We start from the raw sequence: 21,951 nt of genomic DNA on the forward strand, positions 1-21,951 counted from the left end.
ATATTTTGTTCCAATATCACGCGTGATATTGAGAGCGTATGAGAGCGGAATTTATTATTATTTGATTGATGCTTTTGCCAACACTGGCTTCTACACAGCCAACCACTCTTTCTGAATAACATAAACATCAAAAGTGCTTTTACAACAACTAAACAATTTGTGCTCAGCTAACAAACTAGCGCTACTGTGGAAGAGTTTTTACAGTTAACTAGATTTACTTTTAGACTTGTGCAGTTTTACAGCTTTTACTCTGCTCCTTTACAAAGCCGAAGTAATTAGTCGAAAAAAGTGATTCATGCGAGGATTCATGTTGCACTAAGCCTCTACTTAGCGATATTGTTGTAGAAAGCCATGATGATTTGTTTACATCAGTTTAAAGTGTTGGCGTAGCTAAGTTGGTAGTGTCATGCTTTGCCAATGCAGTCGTCTTGATTTCGATTCCACGTACTTAGTTTTGACCTAAGAGGAAGAGGTGACAATTGGCTTCTTCCTCTTTTATTTCTATCACTATCTCTATCTATATCTATCTCTATCTCTATCTTACGCACATGAAATCGGCCAATCAGGAGCTGGTTCACGTTTGACAGAAAAGTGGTTCATTTTCGCCCCCGTATTGTCACCTCTTCTCTTAGGTTTTGACGTAGGATTACATCTTTCGGCAACATATCGGGGGTGCAATTTCAAAAAAACCAAAATCGACCGCGTTACGAAAAGTGGTTAGATTTTGACCGCTAATAGCTCTGTCAATAGCGGAGGGATTTTATTTCTTAACAAGCCAATCGATTGGAAGATGACTATTTCATCAATTTTCAATAGGTCCCTATTGAAAATTACATAAATGTCCAACTGTTGCAATGGTGATCAAAATTAACACCGATTGCCTGCAAAAAGTGGTTTCCCTAACATAGTCGCCAAATATTGATAACGAGCACGTAATCCTACGTCAAATCTACGGTCGAGTCTTGGATACAACCTCTTACTTTTTTCTACCGAGCTCGGCTGTGCAAATCTCGGCAAAAATAAGTTTCACTGAGATCTCAGCATAAGTGACATTTGATTGCTGAGTCTCGGATAATGATTAGCTGAGTCTCAGCAAACAAAGGAAAAGTTTGCTGAGATCTCAGTAAAACTTATTTTTGCCGAGATTTGCACAGCTGATCTTGGTAGAAAAAAAACTAAGTGTGCAATTTCGGGCAGGCCAAATAATTTGGTGGTGTGCTTATTTATAACTAGTTTCAATTATCACACATAAACTCAATAAATTCCTCCAACAACAAAAAAGCATGAACAATATTTAACCTAGCTTCAAGAGAAAGCTGTGTAGTTATTATTGGATAACCGGGAAAAGGTTGAATAAGCACCTTTCAAGTTCACATACAACTAAACAGCAGGATGACAGCTGATGACAGTTGATGACAGTGTAAATGGATATGCAATTAGATCTTGTTCCAACCGTCCCAACAGCCATAAGTAGCTGACTAAGTTCACCAGGAGCCTTGCTCGTTTGAAATGAGCCGAGCGTAGCATTTTTCTGAGGAGTAGAATGCCTACTGCCAAATCATTCCACTGAGAGTGAGGTAAACCATTCATGTTCATGATTTCTATAACACGCTCTTACTCACATTCTGGGTGAACTCTGAGCTTCTTGCGTCGAACAAAAAAGTAATCCGGAGTCTCGAAAAGCGCACTTCACGTCAAATCATCCTCTCGCTGAAGATCACTCTTCCTCTCTCTCTCGAAGAGTTGTTGTTTAGAGTGTTTTAAAACCTCCAGTGAGTTTGAGGAGTTTCATCAAGTTTGGTATAGACGTTGAGAGAAGGTTGCCTCATATCGTATAACTTGTGTATACAGCATGAGGCTGTATAGATGAAATGAGTAAACCGTTTACATTGTGAAAATTTGTTAGTTGGGTTTTCTTTATTTTCATCTTTGTTTGTGCTATTTTCGGTGAAATTTCAACCATTCATATAGTAACAAATTTCTAATGCAATTCAATTTTCATCAACTGGAGTGCGAATTAGATCCTTTCCAAACATGAAGCACAGTTTTTCAAAAAAAAATTATTAAAAATCAGGGTTAATTTTTCTTAGATATTCTCTTTTCTTAAACATGAACACTTAACTAAACTATTCTTGTTATTTTTTGGAGTTGGAAAATGCTTGTTAATATGGATATATTTTTGAAAATTCAAAAATAAGTCCCAAAACAAAACCGTTCAAGTTTCAAAGAAAAAAAAAACTGCTGTAGATAATCTTTAGCTATAAATGTCATCAAATGAAAAAAAAAACTCTAAAGAACCCCTCATGTTTGAAAGAAGGAGATTTTTTTTTGAAAAATCAAAGGCTAAAAATTACTCAGCTGAAAATGTTACAATTTGCGAAATCTTCCATATATTTGTACAGTCTTAATTCTTAAAACATTTTCTACGCCTATGATCTTTAAAAATTTTTCTAACGTTTACAATCTTGGATATGAAATTGGCAGTCTTCAAATTTGGAAAAAAAATTTCTTACCTTACACACTACGGAAAAGTCGTGGAACTTTCGGTTCTCTCAGACCGATACATATAAGTGGCCCTCAATTCAATCAAACGTTCGGTAAACGGCGGTAAATCAATTCAATCAAACGTTCTCTTCGTCGACTTGCTTAAGTTTCGGTTTGAGAACAATTAATTTGACATGGAATGTTTGGTTACGATCCATGATTTACGTCTCGTGTAAAAGCAGTTATTTCTAAGTGTGTGGAATAAGATTTTAAAAATTATTCAAAGACACTGAATAATGGACATTGATCCGAAAGTTTTATACTACGCTTTTAAAAGGTATTTAATAAATTCATGTATGTCCCTTCTCAGACAGAGACTTGAAACATTTTTTGAGATCCAGACTGTTGAAAATTGTTACAGTGAATATAAAAGTGTTCCATCTTTAACTTTTATAATTTAGGCCTAGTAACCTATTTGGTCTAAATGCCTTCGGCCTAATAACCCTACCCTCGACGGTTCTAGGCCATATTGGCGTTTCTAATGCCATTTTTGAAGTTTTCAGGCAGTTTTGCTGTATTTAAGTGAATAGAAAAATGAGCAAATACACAAACCCTTCTTCAAAGGATGTAATCTTTGCTATCAAATTCGTTCGAAGCATTTACCTTTGAGCGGCAGATGACGCGATTTTACCTGTCTCATAACATTCGTATGAGAAAACGGAAGAGTTGTCAGTCTTCTTGATTTGTTGTCTTCGATTTAAGCCAAGTAAAAAGTTTTATCGAGATTTTAAAGTAATCTTCAAGTCTTAACCATGATCTACAGAATCCTCATAAAACCAAAATTGTTACTTGGTATTTACCTTTTAGTGTTTTCTATGACACGTTTAACGTTTTCAGAGCTATTTTTGCGTTTCTAGACCATTTTGAAGTGTCTGAGCCCATTTTTGATGTTTCCAAGCAGGAATGAATCATCATTTTGAGACTTTATTATTACTTTTTATTCTAGAATGCTAACGTAAATTCTAGTTGTATTTTCAGTTAACCCATCGTAAAATAGATAGTTTAATGCTGTAAATCTCCCTTTAAAAATTAAAAATTTCCGAACCGCAAAGCCACAATCTGTGTTTTCACTGAGCTAAGTAACGCAAATTCATAGAATTATATTGAATAAACAAATCCAGCCACAAAAAGGTTATATAAGCTGTTGAAGAGCGCTCTCAAGTGCACTTTCAGTGAAACCACAGAGTATGGCTCTGTGGAGCGGGGTAACTGAAAATTAAATTGTTTATAACGTAAGCATTCTATATTAAAAAGTAATGGAACAGTCCCAAAAAAGCAATCCATCCCTGTTTCTACGGACCCAGGTTTTTTACGTAGGACTACGTCTGTCATTTCTATATGGGGGTACACTTTGTAAAAACCTAAAAAGGAACATGAAACAAAATTATGAAAGATTTTGAACGTTAATAACTCAGCAACCCCTGGACCAATTTCAATAATTTTATGACCAATCGATCATAATTATTTCAACACATCTGATAAATTTAAGACTCTATCATTTTTCAAAATGTCACTATTGAAAATTGCGCGAATGTGCAACTGTTGCTATGATAATTCAAATTATCACCAATTGCCTGCGGAAAGCGATTTACCTAACACAGATTTCAAAGTTGAATTCCATCCGGTCTCACCAAACGGTGTTTATTCAATCAACGCGTGGTGAGTGGTGGTGTTCTTCAGTACACAACGGAAGGCTGCATGCAAGCACGAGCTGCAGCCCAAATGAGCATCCATAGAAGGAGGAAGAAGCCGAACCGCTAATGATCGGAATCAGTAACTCTCCGTGAGTCGCTGTGGGCCATCTATGCCAAGCGCGTCATACTAAAGAGTATAAACAGAGAGAACTCCACTCAAATTCCTATTCCTACTCAAAACACAAGCTCCTGCTACAGTTGACAAATAAGATTATATAAGAGATTCGACTTCCCTGGGAATAGAGTGTGATCAACCGGTGGAAACTAACGATTTAAAATAGGCTCACTACTTGACAAGCCTATTGGTCCCAAGCTAATCGATTGACGTACCCCATTCTAGTCGAAATTCTAGTACTACACTATGTTTGTTTTGATTCGCTATGAAATTTTGACTGATAAAATGAGGGGTTCGTGGATTTTCCTATGCTTCGAGGGCTGCATCGATTAGCTTGGGACCGAAGATAGTACCAGAGCTGAGCCAAAAAGTTGAGCACGATTCTTCGGGAATTTCTGGTCTTAGAGTTACCTCTATGGTATGATTGTACTTACCACACAACTATACTAATGCAAAAATGTTGCAGACATCGAAACCTCTCAATTAATAATTGTGAGAGTGCATCTAGAACACTAAGTTGAGAGCACGCTATAAGCTAATATGCGATATGCAATAAGCTTAAAATGCGAATAAGAAAAAGCAGAAGAAGAAGAAGAAGTAAGGCCAAATACCAGTCGATCGTATATACTTAATAACAAGCACTTCTAGGTTCTAGACTAGACTCATTAAATCTTGGGCGAGCCACTCATAAACTAGGTAAATTTTCCTCGCTTTTCCTCAAAATCTGCTCGAATATGGGGAAACTCGTCGAAAAGTTTACCCAGCCTAGGAGCATACTAATACTGAGTGAAGCCTCTCTCGGTTTTCATCAAATTCCAAAAGATTTTAATGGATAAACCAGGAAAATTTTACGTCGATGATTGACCTACGTTTTTTTTGCGAATTTAAGTGAACGAAACTCCACAGATGTCGTTTTTCTTAAAATCGTAAAAGTCGCATGTTTCAATACGGCAAACACATTTTCGTATTTATCGGTATGTGGCATATTGTGAATGTCGGGGCAATTCATATTTGAACAATAAACGGAAGTCGAATGAATTTTGAATGCACTTTGTCAGTTGTCTATAGAAAGATTTTCCACAAACCAATTTGCCACTCATGGCTGGTTGATTCATAAAAGCATTTTGAAATAAATAAATCGGAAACTATGAAAAATCACATCTGTCCCACCGTAAACACAGCTCGGTGCCAGACGATTTCACCCATTGCTTTCTTTGATCTCGAAATCCCTTCTTCCCCGAAATCCGCCCCTTCCCCAGCATACATAGGAAAACAAACATCATCTAATCCACTAAACGTTTTATGGCAGCCAGCAACAGCAGGCGACGGCAACTTACCTCTCTCAAGTGGTCCAGGTCGGCCTTGTTCCCGATCAGATAGGCCGACGGTGAGTTTTGCAACTGGCGTAGCTCGGCTAGCGACCGCTGAGCGTACTCGTAGCTGGCCCGGTTCGTGATGCTGTAGACGATAAGGCATGCATCGGCCCACTGGATCTGCTCCACGGGGAAATCATTCTCGTTTTCCGCCGAGATGTCCACTATTTCCACGTCCAGCACGCCACTGTCCAGGGTCACCGTTTGTTTGTACAGTAGGTCCGTGTTCGAGCGATACTCACCGATGAACCTTCGCGTGAGATAGCGCACGGTGAGAGCTGGTCGGGTGGAGAGAAAAATAAAGAAAGCAAACAGTCGAAAAATTAGGTCCCATTTTACACGAATTGGAGGGGTAGGAATTTCTGTGAGTGGGGCCGGGGAGATGAGCATATAACATGCTTTATGACTATTATTTCTCGGAAGGACTACCCTTGTCATAGCTAATAACAATATAATACTCAAGGTTGTCCATCTGACCGAATGGCGGAAAATCCACCTTTCAAACTGTTCCGTGGAGAGGGATTTGTTCAACCTTCTACATGGGCTAAGATGCCGAGCCGGGTCCGTGTACAACTACAATTGGTGTCCCTCAAAGTCACTCGTGAACGTTTGTTATGATAGAGATCGGACAAGCTGGGAGGGGATCAACAATTTTCAATAAGTTGTTTATTTTCCCCTTCATAAGAATATGTATTATGGCGGCACAGGGTTAGGGAGCTACGTTTTGATGGTTTTTCACACAAAATGTTCCTGCATCCCCCCATCATACAATAGGGGGGGAAACTCAATCAGCAGGTTCAGTGGAGGAATGCACACGTGCCAAGTATCTGTCCGGTTGGGTGCAGACGGCACGGGATGGTGGTTTGACAAACTACGCTCTCTCTAGTTCTACTAGTCATAATATGCGGCACTGTGCTCACATTGGCTACATGGGGTCGGTCACTTTGCGAGAGCGATGAGACGTCGGTCGTAGTGTTTGGGAACATGCAGCGCACCGTGAAATATGTGGAGTGGAGTGACACTAGCAGATGGGTTCGTCTAGTGTCAATCGAGCAGGGGACGGATGTTTTTCTTCCCGTCATCGGCTTGAGTATAGCGTTCTAAGCGGGAAGAAAGAGTCTCATCTCTGAAAACTTCGGTCGATCAATGAATAGTAGGTACGTCCTGTGCATTGAGTTTATAGGGTGGAAAAGGTTAACGAGCTTTCTAAATGAGGCAGAATTGCGGCAGAAGTGGGGCAAAATGCGTTGCATAACAATGACTATGAAGGATCGTTTGCGGATGTTTTAGAACCTTGGTTGGATGACCTGGGTGGGGTTCAATTCAATTTCGGGGGATTTGCAGTAGGGGGATCGTTATTTTGATTACAATCGACTCTGTACAAAATGTGCCAGAGTATCGAAAGTACCAAATCAATCAAAATTTAATCAAAATTACTATAATTCACAAAGTTTCCCATAATTCAATCCTATTTTACCGTTGTATGGCTATTCAAACGTATTGAAGGCTCTTTTGGTGTTTCGAAACAGCTTTGAGCTGTTGCAAATTTTATCCCGATCGGTGAAAAGTGAAATTAGCTTTGGGGTTGATTGGGGTTTAAAAGGGCAATTTCTCGAATCTAAGGTACATTTGCCTTTTTTACCATTAGTAGTCTATAACATGAACTAATCGATTATGTGTTTTAATAAGCATGGTATGAGCCGAATCGCAAACAGAGCTCTCGTTGGTCTATCCAATAAAAGAGTGCAGTTTGGGTTTACTATCTGATTCCAACCCTACCAAGCACAACCCACACATTCCTTCTCTTTATTGAACCGAAGATCAAGCCCTTCCGCGTTGATGTTTGGAATGTGGTTAAATTTGACCCGAATTAATCAGCATCAGCTGTAAACCCAACTCACATTGAAGGTTAACAGTCTAACTAAATGAAAACATGCCTTATTATGCGACAAGACGAGAACGTTCGCATCTTCCCTGTTTTTATTTAGCTTAGCTGTCCCAGGATTTCTCATAAATTTTAGGGATAAGTTAGCCAACAGTAAAACGAAAATGAAATTTGTCAACCAGCCAGAAATCGGGCAATTTGCCATCGTTTTTTTTTTGTTGCGGCTATGAACTTTAACTAGCTGTGGTTTTCTCTACGATGATTGACATCTCATTCAAACAATTAATTTTAACCATTTCCATTTTTTCCCCGTTTGACCTTCACCGCTGAAACAGTTCTAAAACCACTCGATTTCTGTTTTCTTCGACTTCCGCCTCCCAAAGCTGACTTCCTGCACTTAAGTACGCTCTTTGATTGCGAAACCTAACCAGAGTATATGGATTGAATGTCACTTCCGTTTGCGAGGCGATTCAAGCGTCCATCGTTTAACGTGACTCATCTGTCAACAGCACCATTGCCGGCTTTGGAGTCCCACTCTAAAAGCAGTTCCGAAAAGTTTCCTATCCTCCAAATCCAATCTTGCGCCAAAGAAAACACAAACACTCGCTTCATCAGCTGGCGTCATCGAAACCGAAATTGACAACTTTCATAACAAAGAAATTCTGGCCCGGTGGTGCGTCCGGGTGCAGGGGCGTCAAATTATTTTGGCCATCCACCACATGGAGGATTATTTTTACCCCTCAAGCGCAGCATGCTCACACCCACAGTAGCTCTACAGCCGCTATGCAAATGAAGAGTTTGATCACGTTCAGTCAATCGGAGAAAAACGCGGACATTACCGAAGTGCCATGCAGTGAAGACGAGTAAATGCTAGGAAAGGAAAAATAGCCGCCCGTTCGTTGGCAGGAAAATTGCTCTGTGGTTTTTCACCACCCTGGCGCAATGCACCCACTCATTACTGTACCGAAGGTAGCGAAAAGTTCAAAATAAACATTTTCGCGAATGAAATTTCGAAAGCAGTGGGAAAACTGGGACCCATTTGGCACCGAACCCCATCGCGGCGGGATGCCGCGGGAACGGCCATTGTGTTTTTATTTCACGGGATGGATTTTCGGTGCAGGCATAGAGTGAGTTTAGCTCGAGCAATCTAAATAACGGCCCATCACCTGAGGTGTCGAGTGAATTGGATTGATGAATTTAAGTGGACCGAAGTGGATGCCACTTGAAGTTCTCGATTGAAATGGAAACTGAGTCAAATGAATGAAAGTTAACATGAGGAAGTTTACGCTTTCTCGACAGAGTTTATCGTCGCAAAAGCGTAAACAGAAATCACACAGTAACGCGCATCCAGATCGATGTCTTGAAACCAAATCTCGGCGCAAAATACAGACCAGTGTTTGTTCAAATACTTACTATAACAATCAGATCAAGAATTTAAAATCAAGATTGCCAGTAAACTGTTGATTTGGAACTATTTACGGATTTCGCACGCATCAGAAATGAACAGTGATGAAGGTGAGTTGCTCAGTTGCTTCGTTGAGCGTAGAACCGAGGGAAAAATCATCATCCAAATCCATCTGATTTTATTGCTGAGCAAAAACAATTCCCGTTCAGATTTGACGCCTTCATTCAGGTTTGCACTCGGCGTTGAATGTTTTTCACATTCTTTCAATTTCTCTCCTGGTTCGTTTCTTGCTATCACTTTCGAGTGTATGCGCAGAGCAGCTTGCTTGGTAGAATTTAGACGTGGTCGGCAAGCTTTCATCATCCACCATTTTAATGCTAAGGCGATTGTGCAACAAAAACAATCGCCAATATAGATGCACGTTCCCAGACCACCCGTAGTCTTTCTGTTTATACATCACAACACGCCTCTTATAGCGATCTATTATGCAGCGCACAATAAATACCACCGTGACATTTTGCAGAAAAAAAAAGTTCGCTTTTCTTACCAGGTATAATTGATCACGTAGTGAAGCTAAATGGAAAAATGTTCACTCTTCATTGATTTGCATTTCACTTATTAGGCCTGTTCCCGTACTTGCTTTTCTGAAAGATTCTGTACAGTAAACAGCAAAAAGCAATGTTCCCGTACTTGCTGTACCATATTATTTTCTTACAGCAACTTAAAGCAAAAAAGCAACTACGGGAACAGACCTATTATCTCTTTGGCTTACAGAGACACCGCAAAAGGTCAATTTTCCTTAGTGCAGCAAACAGTTTCTCGACATTTCTGAGTAGGTGTCGACATTAATATTGATTGCTGAAGTTCAATGCTGTCAAGAAGCCTCTCGGCACTATTTTCTTTTCTCCATTGCGTAAAGTTGGCTTCGAGTGAAATTGCGAATAAAAGGTCAATAGCTTCCAAGCAACAACGCTCAATGCCGTTACATAAGTTTCTTGCAACTGCAGAGCTCAGGTCAAGGGAAAAATCACTATGCTCCTTTCAAAGAAGCTGCAGACGTAATCTGGTGTCGATTGAATTAGAGTTATCCAGCTACAGTGACGTGAAGGGGCTTTCGTAAAATGATTACTTCTGCCAGGTTGCTTTGAACAAAGGATGAGGGAGAGAAAAAAAAAATCAATTAAGGACATACTGGTCTGCAAACACAAATGGCTCTTTTGCACTGCCATTTCCAATTTTCGATAACACATATCTCGGGAATTATGGGGACTTATGTGTATGAAATTACGCTCTCATTTTTTCTGCACTGGGTTCAATCCCAATCGGTGCCTCCCGGATTTTATGGCTCATAAAATCTCTGAAAATGCCTTCCTTCGGAAGTGAAGTATAGCCGTTCGTCTCCGGTCCATGAGTTGATGGGTCGATAGGTAGGGTCCAGATATGGGAGCTGCCTCCCTGGCGTCGGTAGCATTGCTACTCAGTACGGAAAACAAGATCAACGGGAAAAATATGTAATTCTTTATCAAAGGAAGCGGAACGGAGACGGAAAGTTTGTCACAAATTACATCAAGATGCCTATCCGAAGTCGATTTGGTTCTAGCTAGTTTTCAATGCGACAATTAGGCTTACTCAGATCAGGCTTTTCAGCTGCGGCGTTACGAAATAGTGAAAGTGAATTAGTGAAAGTGAATTAGTGAAAGTGAATTAGTGAAAGTGAATTAGTGAAAATGAATTAGTGAAAGTGAATTAGTGGAAGTGAATTAGTGAAAGTGAATAAGTGAAAGTGAATGAGTGAAAGTGAATGAGTGAAAGTGAATTAGTGAAAGTGAATTAGTGAAAGTGAATTAGAGAAAATGAATTAGTGAATGTGAATTAGTGAAAGTGAATTAGTGAAAGTGAATATTAGTGAAAGTGAAAATGTTTGTTTGTCACAAATTACATCAAGATGCCTATCCGAAGTCGATTTGGTTCTAACTAGTTTTCAATGAGACAATTAGGCTTACTCAGATCAGGCTTTTCCGCTGCGGCGTGACGAAATAGCGAAAGTGAATTAGTGAAAGTGAATGAGTGAAAGTGAATTAGTGAAAGTGAATTAGTGAAAGTGAATTATTGAAAGTGAATAAGTGAATGTGAATTAGTGAAAGTGAATTAGAGAAAATGAATTAGCGAAAGTTAATTAGTGAAAGTGAATTAGTGAACGTGAATTAGTGCAAGTGAATTAGTGAAAGTGAATTAGTGAAAGTGAGTTAGTGAAAGTGAAAATGAAGGAATTGTAATAGTAGTAGAATTATAAGGAAAAACAACGTTGAAAGTATACTTCATAAAAGTTTTCATGGAACCTGCTTTTTTTTTTAATTCCAGGAACGTTTTCCGAACTTTACCAAGTTGTATGAACTTTGTCCAATCTAAGATTTCAAGAAAAGGAGGCGTATTACAACCTTCAGAAATTCATGGAGAATTCACTAAAAGCCATGCTAACTGAGCAGAGTGACAATAGCCACTCGAATTCTTCAAAATAGGGTCCGGAAGCCCCGGAGGAAGTGGTCAATATCTAATTTCAGCAAATGCTAGTCATGGCCGTATCAAAATTTTCAGTTTTTTTTTTGGAAATTCCATTAATAACCATGTCAGTTGACAAGATTGAATTCGGACAAAGGTTCCCCGAGGGTTCCGAAAGGTTCTGGGAGTGGCCACTGTGGTCAATGATCCATTTAAAGACTGTAGTGAGCTGACCGGTGGAAATCCATGAAGAAAGAACTGTCAAACGGCTTGTCCTGGCGAACAAATCCAATTGTCTCTTGCTACAGGTTCCCCGAGGCACCTTGAGGTTCTTGGAGTAGCCATTGTGATTGTAGGCGTAGACAAATTGCTACGAGAGACAAAACAGACACCGCGAACAAACGAGCTGTCAAAAAGCTTCGATCAACGTCCTGATAGAATAGTTGTAGATCAACAATTGAAATAGATGGAACAACCAAATGTAAATAATGGCTTTAAACACATTCTCGAGAATCAAAATACTCTCACGCAAACTAATACCATAAAGGAAACTCTAAGACCAGAAGGTCCCGAAGAAACGTGCTCCACTTTTTGGCTCAGCTCTGGTACTATCTTCGGTCCCAAGCTAATCAATGCACCCCTCGAAACATAGGAAAATCCACGCACCCCTCATTTTATCTGTCAAACTTTTATAGCGAATTAAAACAAACAAAGTTTAGCACTAGAATTTCGACTAGAATGGGGTACGTTAATCGATTTGCTTGGGACTAATAGGCTAGTCAAGTAGTTAGCCAATTTAAAATTGTTAGTTTCCACCGGTTGCTAATACCCCGTACAGACTATGGCAAGGGGTACTCAACTCTGCACACCTCAATCTGTGCCGTGTACTTTATCTGGGCCGAAAGCTGTGCCCAGCGTGCCGAAGCGTGGCAATCAAGCATGAGTTTGGCAACCCTGCAGCTATGACTTATGAGATTTTATGTTTACATTGTCAATTTTTTACGGATAGTTGAACGAGCTATTTGCGTGCATATTGCATAGAATTTACGAGGGTAATCGCTGTGGCTGTCCAGTTTATAAGTTAAACGACCACCAAATAACACGCATGTGAGTCTTTTTGTTGTTTATGTTGTTGTTGTAGAACATTCATTCCTCTTGGTTCAACGATGCCAAACGAATGAGGAGCTTGACATACGCTGGATCGTCGGCCACTACTGGAACTGTTAGCCAGCATACACTGACCGTTGAACCTTGAAGTTCAGCCACTCCACGGTCCATCTATGAGAAGAAAGTTCTGTACCGGGCGTCATTCTGGTAGACGTGCGCCGAATCCTGTATCATAAGTACTCAAATGGCGAGTGGAAGATGTGCCTCTTAATTATCATCATGCTACTCGGGCAATGGTACATCCTAGAAATCAGGACGGGTTTGACCTAAAATACCCGCCGGTGCCGCGGCGATAGTAGTAGCAGCAATACACCTTCAGTACTTACTGTAGCTTTCAAATTCCAGCAGTCGCTGTTAGGTACTGAATTCGTCTAACTGAGCTGTACATTTTTTGGTGAGGTAGTCAAACGACTGCATCCATGACATTGAACGTTTGAACACCTATACAAATAAACAGGAGGCACAAACCACTAAGGCTGTTCATTAACAATTTTAAAATTTTCTAGTATTGCTCTTCTTCATTCTCATGGCTCTCAACCTCTTACTTTTAATCCGTTCATCAACATTTTCCATCGACTAATTTCCAACAGCTTCCAAATACTGGCCCAGGATCTTGATACTGGTGGCCAACGATTAATTACTACCTCCTCTTTGTCTCTGCTTGTTGTCCCTTCATATTTGTCATACTTGCTTGGTCTCGCCGGAATTGGCTTCAAATTCAGATTGGCTCCGTTACCTCCGGTGTGGTTACCTTTACAATTCTGTAAGCAGAATACTTTTTAATGTTGCTAATTTGGGATCCATTAACTCCACCAGCCTCCACAGTCAATCGAATCTCGGCGTTCAGTTCATAGAATGAACTGTACGGCTAACATGATTGGTGGACCATCAGTCGTATCGAGTGGTTCTCCGGGAGAAACTGCTGCGGTTGCAGATGCATCTACAGAATGGCAGGATCGTCGTGCACCGGGCTCTTGTTGACACCATTCATCAATGGTGCAGTTGGAACTGGGTTATGCAATTTTCTTTACCTATACAATTTGCGTTGGGTTCGGATCCTAAGCAGGCATATTCTGCGCGGCATGGTGACTCTGACTAATTTGTTAGGGTTTCCCCCAAAACATAAATCCTTTTGAAATTATGGACATCCCTCAAATATCCTGTTGAATTTCTTTAGAGGTCCATCCTCCAAAAAAGCATAAGGGCACGGAGAGTATCGTCAATCTAATCTAATCTAATCTAACACCAACACAGCCAGTTCTGCATTTAAGGGGCAAGATGATTCAGAAAACATCGGGCCTGTTTAAATCGAAGATTTAAACACGATACTTCAGAATCCAATAAATGGATGAAACGTGGACATCTCGTACCGTACGTTCCGATTTTGGTAATTATATGATTGGTTGGCTGTTGGAAGCATCAAAGCTTGAAAGGTTAAGTGATGCTCCATTTTCTTCTGACGGATTGTACATGAGCACTAACTCTTGTCTTAGCCTTTTATGGCTTATGGCTATAGCGCCATTACTCGCTTTCTGAACAGAGAAGAGGGAAAGGTAAAGTAGCAGGACAAAGGGGACAAAGGGAAATGGATTATGTAAACTCTATGAACATAAAAAATGTTTTTGATTTGAAATATACAATATACATAAATGCATAACGGCGGTGGTCACTACCCGAATCTTGTCACTATTATCAAGTCATAAAAAGTAACAAGCACTAAAATGTAATCCTTTGATTACCGGAAAATCCTGATTCCCTAGTTTGAAGTTATCACGACTAGGGTACGGTGGTAGATCTTATACCAGTAACGCACCACAAAAAGGTGATCCCCCAATGTTACTGGTTTGAAAAGATAAAACATTACAAAATGGAACGAACTCACCAAGTTTAGCCAGTTGAACCTGAATGCTGCCTAACATGTGTTGATTTATAAGTCCAAATTGTAGACGAAGCTTGACGAATGATGGGACGAATGATGGAACGAATGATGGGACGAATGATGGGACGAATGATGGGACGAATGATGGGACGAATGATGGGACGAATGATGGGACGAATGATGGGACGAATGATGGGACGAATGATGGGACGAATGATGGGACGAATGATGGGACGAACGATGGGACGAACGATGGGACGAACGATGGGACGAACGATGGGACGAACGATGGGACGAACGATGGGACGAACGATGGGACGAACGATGGGACGAATGATGGAACGAATGATGGGACGAATGATGGGACGAATGATGGGACGAATGATGGGACGAATGATGGGACGAATGATGGGACGAATGATGGGACGAATGATGGGACGAATGATGGGACGAATGATGGGACGAATGATGGGACGAATGATGGGACGAATGATGGGACGAATGATGGGACGAATGATGGGACGAATGATGGGACGAATGATGGGACGAATGATGGGACGAATGATGGGACGAATGATGGGACGAATGATGGGACGAATGATGGGACGAATGATGGGACGAATGATGGGACGAATGATGGGACGAATGATGGGACGAATGATGGGACGAATGATGGGACGAATGATGGGACGAACGATGGGACGAACGATGGGACGAACGATGGGACGAACGATGGGACGAACGATGGGACGAACGATGGGACGAACGATGGGACGAACGATGGGACGAACGATGGGACGAACGATGGGACGAACGATGGGACGAACGATGGGACGAACGATGGGACGAATGATGGGACGCCTCGTGTAGGTTCTACTTGGCTTCGAAACAGCTTCTCAGCGGCAAATAATAGGGATTGAGGAACTAGAAATTGTCTCCTGGGCCTGGTTTTGGCCAGATCAGCAACCGATTATAGATACAAAAAAAAACTCCACCGCATTGTGTTCGGAGTGTTAATAGAGATTTTCCTAGCACGAGACAACCTTTGAATGGTCACAAACGTCATCTCTTTGGAACAGCTTACTCTTAAGATTTGTTTCCAAGAACAAAAAACTGACTGACATATTTTTTTACACACTTAAATTTTTTCGCTGAGATTCCAATAGCCGAGTAGTTTTGCAATTTATTTAAAACAATCGCCACTCAGCTAACAAAAAACATTTTGCTGAGATATCAGCTAACAAACAGATATTTTGCAGAAATATCAGTGAAACTAAATGCCGAGGTAATCGGCTGTTGGAGATTTTACCGAGCTAGATTAAGTGTGTATGCCAAGATAATACCTTCTACGAACAATACCCTTTATTAAAAAAAAACTATTAATTTTATGCGAAAAGGTTAAGGTTCAAACGTTGTACAACGTCGCTGTGACGTGCAAAGCAGTGCTCTCCCAAGTTAACAGAAACAGTATTTCTCCGAACCATTAACAGTAACCACCCGGAACACATTGAACACAATGGATGGGAAGTTAAAGTTTGCTGCGGGACGACGTCGACAATGACGACGTGATATAATTGATCCCGGGCGCGCTTTTCATATTGCCTCACAACCGCCCACTAGTTCCGGTGGGTCGATTGCCTTATTGTTCACGCGGAGTGCGAACTCTGCGATGCGATGTGCTGGGTAAAGTTCACTGCCCGTGAGCGAGCATACAGAACAATGAGCGGTAGGGTGGGTCAGGTTTGAATGGCCTATAATAACTCCCTGCTTCCTGCAGATCTTTCAATCTGTAATGACGTCCCCAATAACTGGGCCAAATTTGAAACAATTCGGTTACGACCTGGATTTGCGGGAGAATTTTAAATTTTGTATGGGAAACGGAATGAGCCTATTCATTTGCCTGTCGGACATTCAAAAATTGTTCAATTTTGACCAACCCTGGGACTTAGATTGAGAAAAGTTTGCGGAAAAAGTTTTTATTTTTTATACACTAGGCACTAGCACTAGGCCGCTCTGCGCATACCTATATAAGAGCTTAGGTATGTGCGGAGCACTTCTAAATTAAAACATTAGTTACTTTTTGCACCGAAGTCGAATCGATTTGCGGTCTTCGACGAAGTTGTTTTGCGTAGCTTCTCCAATCTAAATCGCAGGTTTGGTCAAAATTGAACAGTTTTTTGAATGATTGGCATGCAAATTAATAGTTTTATCGCGTTTCCCATGTACAACATAAGGAATTCTTCCGTAAATCCAGATCGCAGCAAAATTCGATCAAATTTAACACATTTGTTTGAGACCTCAATACAAATCGAAAGAGCAGTGGGGAGCTGAGTGTTGCAAATGTAACCCACCCTAGTGAGCGGCATGCAAAAAGGAAAAGGTTTCAGTTCAATATCAAACCGCCTAATGCCAAAAATGTTCGGATCGGAATTGCAGTCACCAATAAAAAGCAACCGCAGGGCAATGAACTCAAATAAATGGCAAATGAATATTGAACTATCGTTCTGTGAATGTAGGGAACGCAAATTACAGGATAATAGCCGCAGAATTGTGGAGGGTAGCTGGAGGTGTCAATCGTCCCTATGGATTTGCGTGGTGTCGATTTGCATCGTAGCAAAGCGTTCAGTTCATTGACCCCAATTAGAGAACTGGTATACGTTGTTGATTGAAGGGCTGCGAGAGATGGGCTTATATTTTTTCTCTTTACCTGAAAGCCTACCTGCGACGTGGGTGGTTGATTTGTTCATTGAACTCGCATCTGGTGGGTGGTTGAAGCTAACGAGAAATTTACCGTATACACAATCACAGAGTTTCTTCATTATTGTTACTATTAGATTCGAAACTGATGACAAAGCAAAGGGGGTGATTTCTTCTGATTTGCTTTGAACGTTTCTTCAGACATCCTCGGGAAAGTTTTTTCTGTATTCTCCTTAAAGTGTCTTAAGACAAGACTAGTTCTGGAATTTCCTCTTGACTTTTCTTGGAATTTTTCCCACCAGTTGCAATGAAGCAGAACTGTAACTTGACCTCTGGACGAACAAATTTCAGGATGTAACTGATATGCGCTAATCTCTGCTGGATGGGACAAACTGACTTGATGTTGTGTTCACAATTTTCAAGATCAAAGTTCGTAGCGGGAATAGGTCCAGAAAAATTCTAATGAGAGATTTGAGTAGAATTTCATGTCACTTGTTTGGGGATTCAGTTCTAATCAGTATCCCCAACCAGCTCTGAGAAGAATTCAAAGAAAATTCTTAGGTTAATTCGAAAGGAATTTGAAGGATGACTCAAAAGGAAAAGAGCTTAAAATAAATTCCGAGAGGAATACCAAGGAACTCGATTTCTGAGGGTAATTCCACGGACATTCTGGGAAGAGTTTCAAGCGAATTTCAAGGATAAGTCATTGGGCATTCCGAGAAGTGTTCCTAGTGGATTCCGTGAGAATTTTGAGAAGAACTGCATTGGATTTGCGGAAGTACATACTTGATATTATTCAAAACTTAAACTTCATTGAATTCTTGGAATCTTAGGATAAACTTTAGGGTTTTTGGAGAGATTTCCTGGAGAGCAAAATGTTCATGAGAAGAATTCAAAGTGAATTACCTAAAATATCAAGGCAGACATTTCTGGGCAGAAATTCAGGGCATTCCGGTTGGAAACTTCAGGTAATTCTTGGAATCTTAGGATAAACTTTAGGGTTTTTGAAGAGATTTCCTGGAGTTTTTTTGCAAAATGTTCATGAGAAGAATTCAAATTGAATTACCGAAGATATCAAGAAGACTGCCAGCACATAAAGACTGGAACGCGCAACAATTGGTCGACAAAAAAAATCGTTTCGTTCAGTCAAAATTCATATCACAAAAATCTTCTTATTTTTCTTTTGGTAGTTCAATTCATATATTTAAAGGAAAAAAAATGTTCGTGTTCCAAATCCAAACTGCCGTGTCTTCCACTTAACCCCTCTCATTAAATTTTGCACAGTGGTCTCATCGACCTTATTCGCCGCCGAGGGCCAGTTAGATTTAAACTGCTGCTCGTTTTCCATGGATTTATTAGTTTTATTTTAGATTCCGTTTGACCAAGGCCCAATACCTTACGATAGGGCGGAGTTCTGGGCTGTTGGGAGGGTTGTGGTCTTTGGGTACCACAACCACGTTGTTCGCATCGTAGTAATGAAAATGCCACTTTTTAGACCACACGTGCATAAGGCTTGCCAGACGAGATATTTTTTCGGGAACTTCGATAGTTTGATGGTTTTGAAAGTTTCAGCCACCTTCCCTTTTCCTGATGCGGTATAAAACTCCTGCCCCGGAAGCTGCTTGAAATCCGCTTTCACATGACGAAACAGTCGAACTTTGTCCCGGATGGAGAGGTTAGGATTCCGGTTATATATTTCACCGCCACCTTCTTCGTCGCCGCTGCCACGTCCGGATCACGATTGCCACCGCTTCCAGGCTTCCTGGCGGTCGACAGACGCTCCCCAAACACTTTTAAAATGTTTGTCACGGTCGATTTGGCCACATCCAATTTTGCCAACTTGGCGTGTGAGAACGTCGGATTCTCTTGCTGTGCGAGTAAAATTTTGACACGCTGCTCCTCTTGCTTGGACGTCATTTTGAAAACTGGAGAGCAAACGGTGAAAACTCATCATAGCAACCATTGTATATACACTCAACTTCCAAATGCAGCGTTTCAGGTTTCTTTTATGCTTTTTTAACAGAAATACACAAATTTGAAGTTGACCAATTTTTGCGCGTTCCAGACTTTAGAACACAACCACCATCAAAAAGGCACAATTGCATCGTCTACCGCTCAAAGCTAAAGATTTCAACCTTCAGATGCAGGGATGGATCGCTCTTTTCAATATAGAATGTTAATGTTAAGTCCAATCAAATTTTAAGTAAGTCCATCTTACAATAGATAAATTAATGATAGCATTCTTCCGATCAAACTTCAAAAGTTTCGCACCATTGAGCCACACTCCGTGTTTTACCGATAAATCAGTAGGGTGCGTACTCAGGTGCACCTTTTGTGAAAATACAGAGTGTGGCTAAACGATAAGACATTTTGAAACTTTGATCGGAAGAATACTAGCTTACCAGCTCTACCTATTTTAAGGTGGATTAACTGAACATTAAATTGGGCTAAATGCAAGCTTTCTATATTAAAAAGAAATGAATTAGCGATCCATCAGATGAAAGCCCTACTAACAATTTTAGCTGCAGATTAGCTTATGCAGGCAAAAATAGCTTATACAGGTGTGTTTTGCTTGTATAAGCTAGTCTGCAGCTAAGATTAACGGTTGCACTAAAAAAAAATGGACAAAAATTGTCGATTTTTCATGGGTTTACCTTCACCCGCACTGACGAAACTACCCATGCAGCATCAATCATAGTAACCCATGAGTCAGCAGACAAAATTTGACAGCTCTATCAGTCTAACTCTAACCGTGATGGCAAAACAGTAAAGCAACTCCGTTCAGAAGTGTGCGCGTTCAAAGAACGGCACCCCGCCGCGTCGAAAACGGACATCGTGCGGCACTTTGTGGACGCATCTACAACATCTTGGCACTATTAGACAACAATCAGAGCATCGAAAGCAAGCCCGGTTCTGGACGGCCTACGACCCTGAGCGACAAGAAGCTCCAAAGGATGTTGAAGAGGAAGACCGAGGGGAAAGTGGCTACATCGCTGCGTGCGCTTGGCCGGGAGGTCGGTGCAACCGGCCAAACAGTGAAAAAGTACCTGGCGAACATGAACATACATGTCAGGAAGCGGAAGTCACGTCCACTGGTTTCGGAGCTGCAGGCAATGACGCAGCGGCAGCGGCTGAATAAGATGGTCAACTCGTTTTTCCCGGCGAATCGCGACGTGGCGGTGGTGATGGACGACGAGACCTATCTCACCCTGGATGGCAACGACTGGCAGGGCACTTCGTATTTTACTTCCCCCACGAAGGAAGTGAGCTCCGAGGTGAAGTTCATTTCACACACCAAGTTCCCCAAGATGGTGCTGCTGTGGCTGACAATCAGCGAGAAGGGTATGTCAAAGCCGCTCTTCTTTCACTCCGGACTGGCCGTAAACGGGGACATTTATAGTAAGAAATGCCTGCCTCGAAGTTGCGTCGTTCATCAAGAAATACCATAAGGGCGAACACGTGGTGTTCTGGCCGGATCTGGCGTCGGCCCACTACTCGAAGAGATCGTTGGAGGATATGGAGCGGCTGAATATCGATGTGGCACCCACCAAACGTCCCCAGCTGCGTCCCATCGAGAATTTCTGGGCCAACCTGAAGCGTAAGATCTACTCCAACAAATTATCAATAGCAACCAAAAATATCCATTAGTAACGTCCCAATAACGCGTTCATCTAGATAAAATTGATAAATAGCAGATTTTTAGCGTTGGGCCCAATCTTAGATCCATATGCCAACATTAGAGACATTTCCCCTACGTTTTAACAAACTAAACCCGATCCTTGAATCCTTTAAACTTTCCCCTGCGCATACAAAATACCCGCATTCGGCCCCTCGTAGTTCGAAAACCATTTTTGCAAAATCTCCACTAATCTTCAGGTAGGCTTGCAGCCGATTGAACAGTTCCACCATAGAGGATACTCTAAGACTAGAAGGTCCCGAAGAAACGTGCTCAACTTTTTGGCTCAGCTCTGGTACTCTCTTCGGTCCCAAGCTAATCGATTCACCCCTCGAAACATAGGAAAATCCACTAACCCCTAATTTTATCTGTCAAACTTTCATAGCGAATCAAAACAAACATTGTGTAGTACTAGAATTTCGACTAGAATGGGGTCGGTCAATCGTTTACTTGGGACCAATAGGCTACTAAAGTGGTGAGCCAATTTAAAATCGTTAGTTTCATATTGATTGTTGGTTCCACCGCCACCTTGCAGTTGTGATCGCTGTCCTACTGCTTCATAATCAACGCACCATAGACGAAGGACCGCGTCCAGCTTGCCGGAATCCACTAGAAACTCGAACTATAGACCTTTTTGACGTTTAATCGGCTTTCTCTATCTAGCACATATGGATGAATGCACGGTTTGTTTTCCCACTAATCTGTTTCCTTCTTGCTCGCGCTTGTTCGATTTAAATGGTGAAATAGTGTGCGCCAACTAAACGTCAAAAAGCTCTATGCCATGGATCCGCCTGAGATGGGCTTCGAAACCGGCTTCCACCAGGGCTACATTGTAGCTGCTACGCTCAGTGTTTTGTTGGTGATAAACGGCCTGAATCTTGGAACCGATTTGGTTTACTTTGCCCAGTTTGCCAGCCTGCAGTTTGCTTATTCGAATGGAATTTCCTTACATCAATCCAGCACACTTCTTTTTCTTGCACAATCACAAACAAACTATCACAAAAGTAATTGAAACTT

General features: G+C 41.2%; 1 protein-coding gene across 1 annotated transcript in view; it reads right to left on the bottom strand.

Moving 5' to 3' along the window:
• Positions 1–21,951, bottom strand: part of LOC135699020 (ras-related and estrogen-regulated growth inhibitor-like protein) — a 92,046-nt gene that overhangs the window by 15,500 nt on the left and 54,595 nt on the right. The window contains exon 3 of the mRNA XM_065219205.1: positions 5,691–6,004. Coding sequence (XP_065075277.1) covers positions 5,691–6,004 — 314 coding nt within the window. The remainder of the gene's footprint in view (positions 1–5,690; positions 6,005–21,951) is intronic.

The sequence above is a fragment of the Ochlerotatus camptorhynchus genome, unplaced genomic scaffold (assembly GCF_037179485.1).
Source record: "Ochlerotatus camptorhynchus isolate MF236.1 unplaced genomic scaffold, CSIRO-AGI_Acam_v1.1 ptg000101l, whole genome shotgun sequence".
NCBI lineage: Eukaryota > Metazoa > Arthropoda > Insecta > Diptera > Culicidae > Ochlerotatus > Ochlerotatus camptorhynchus.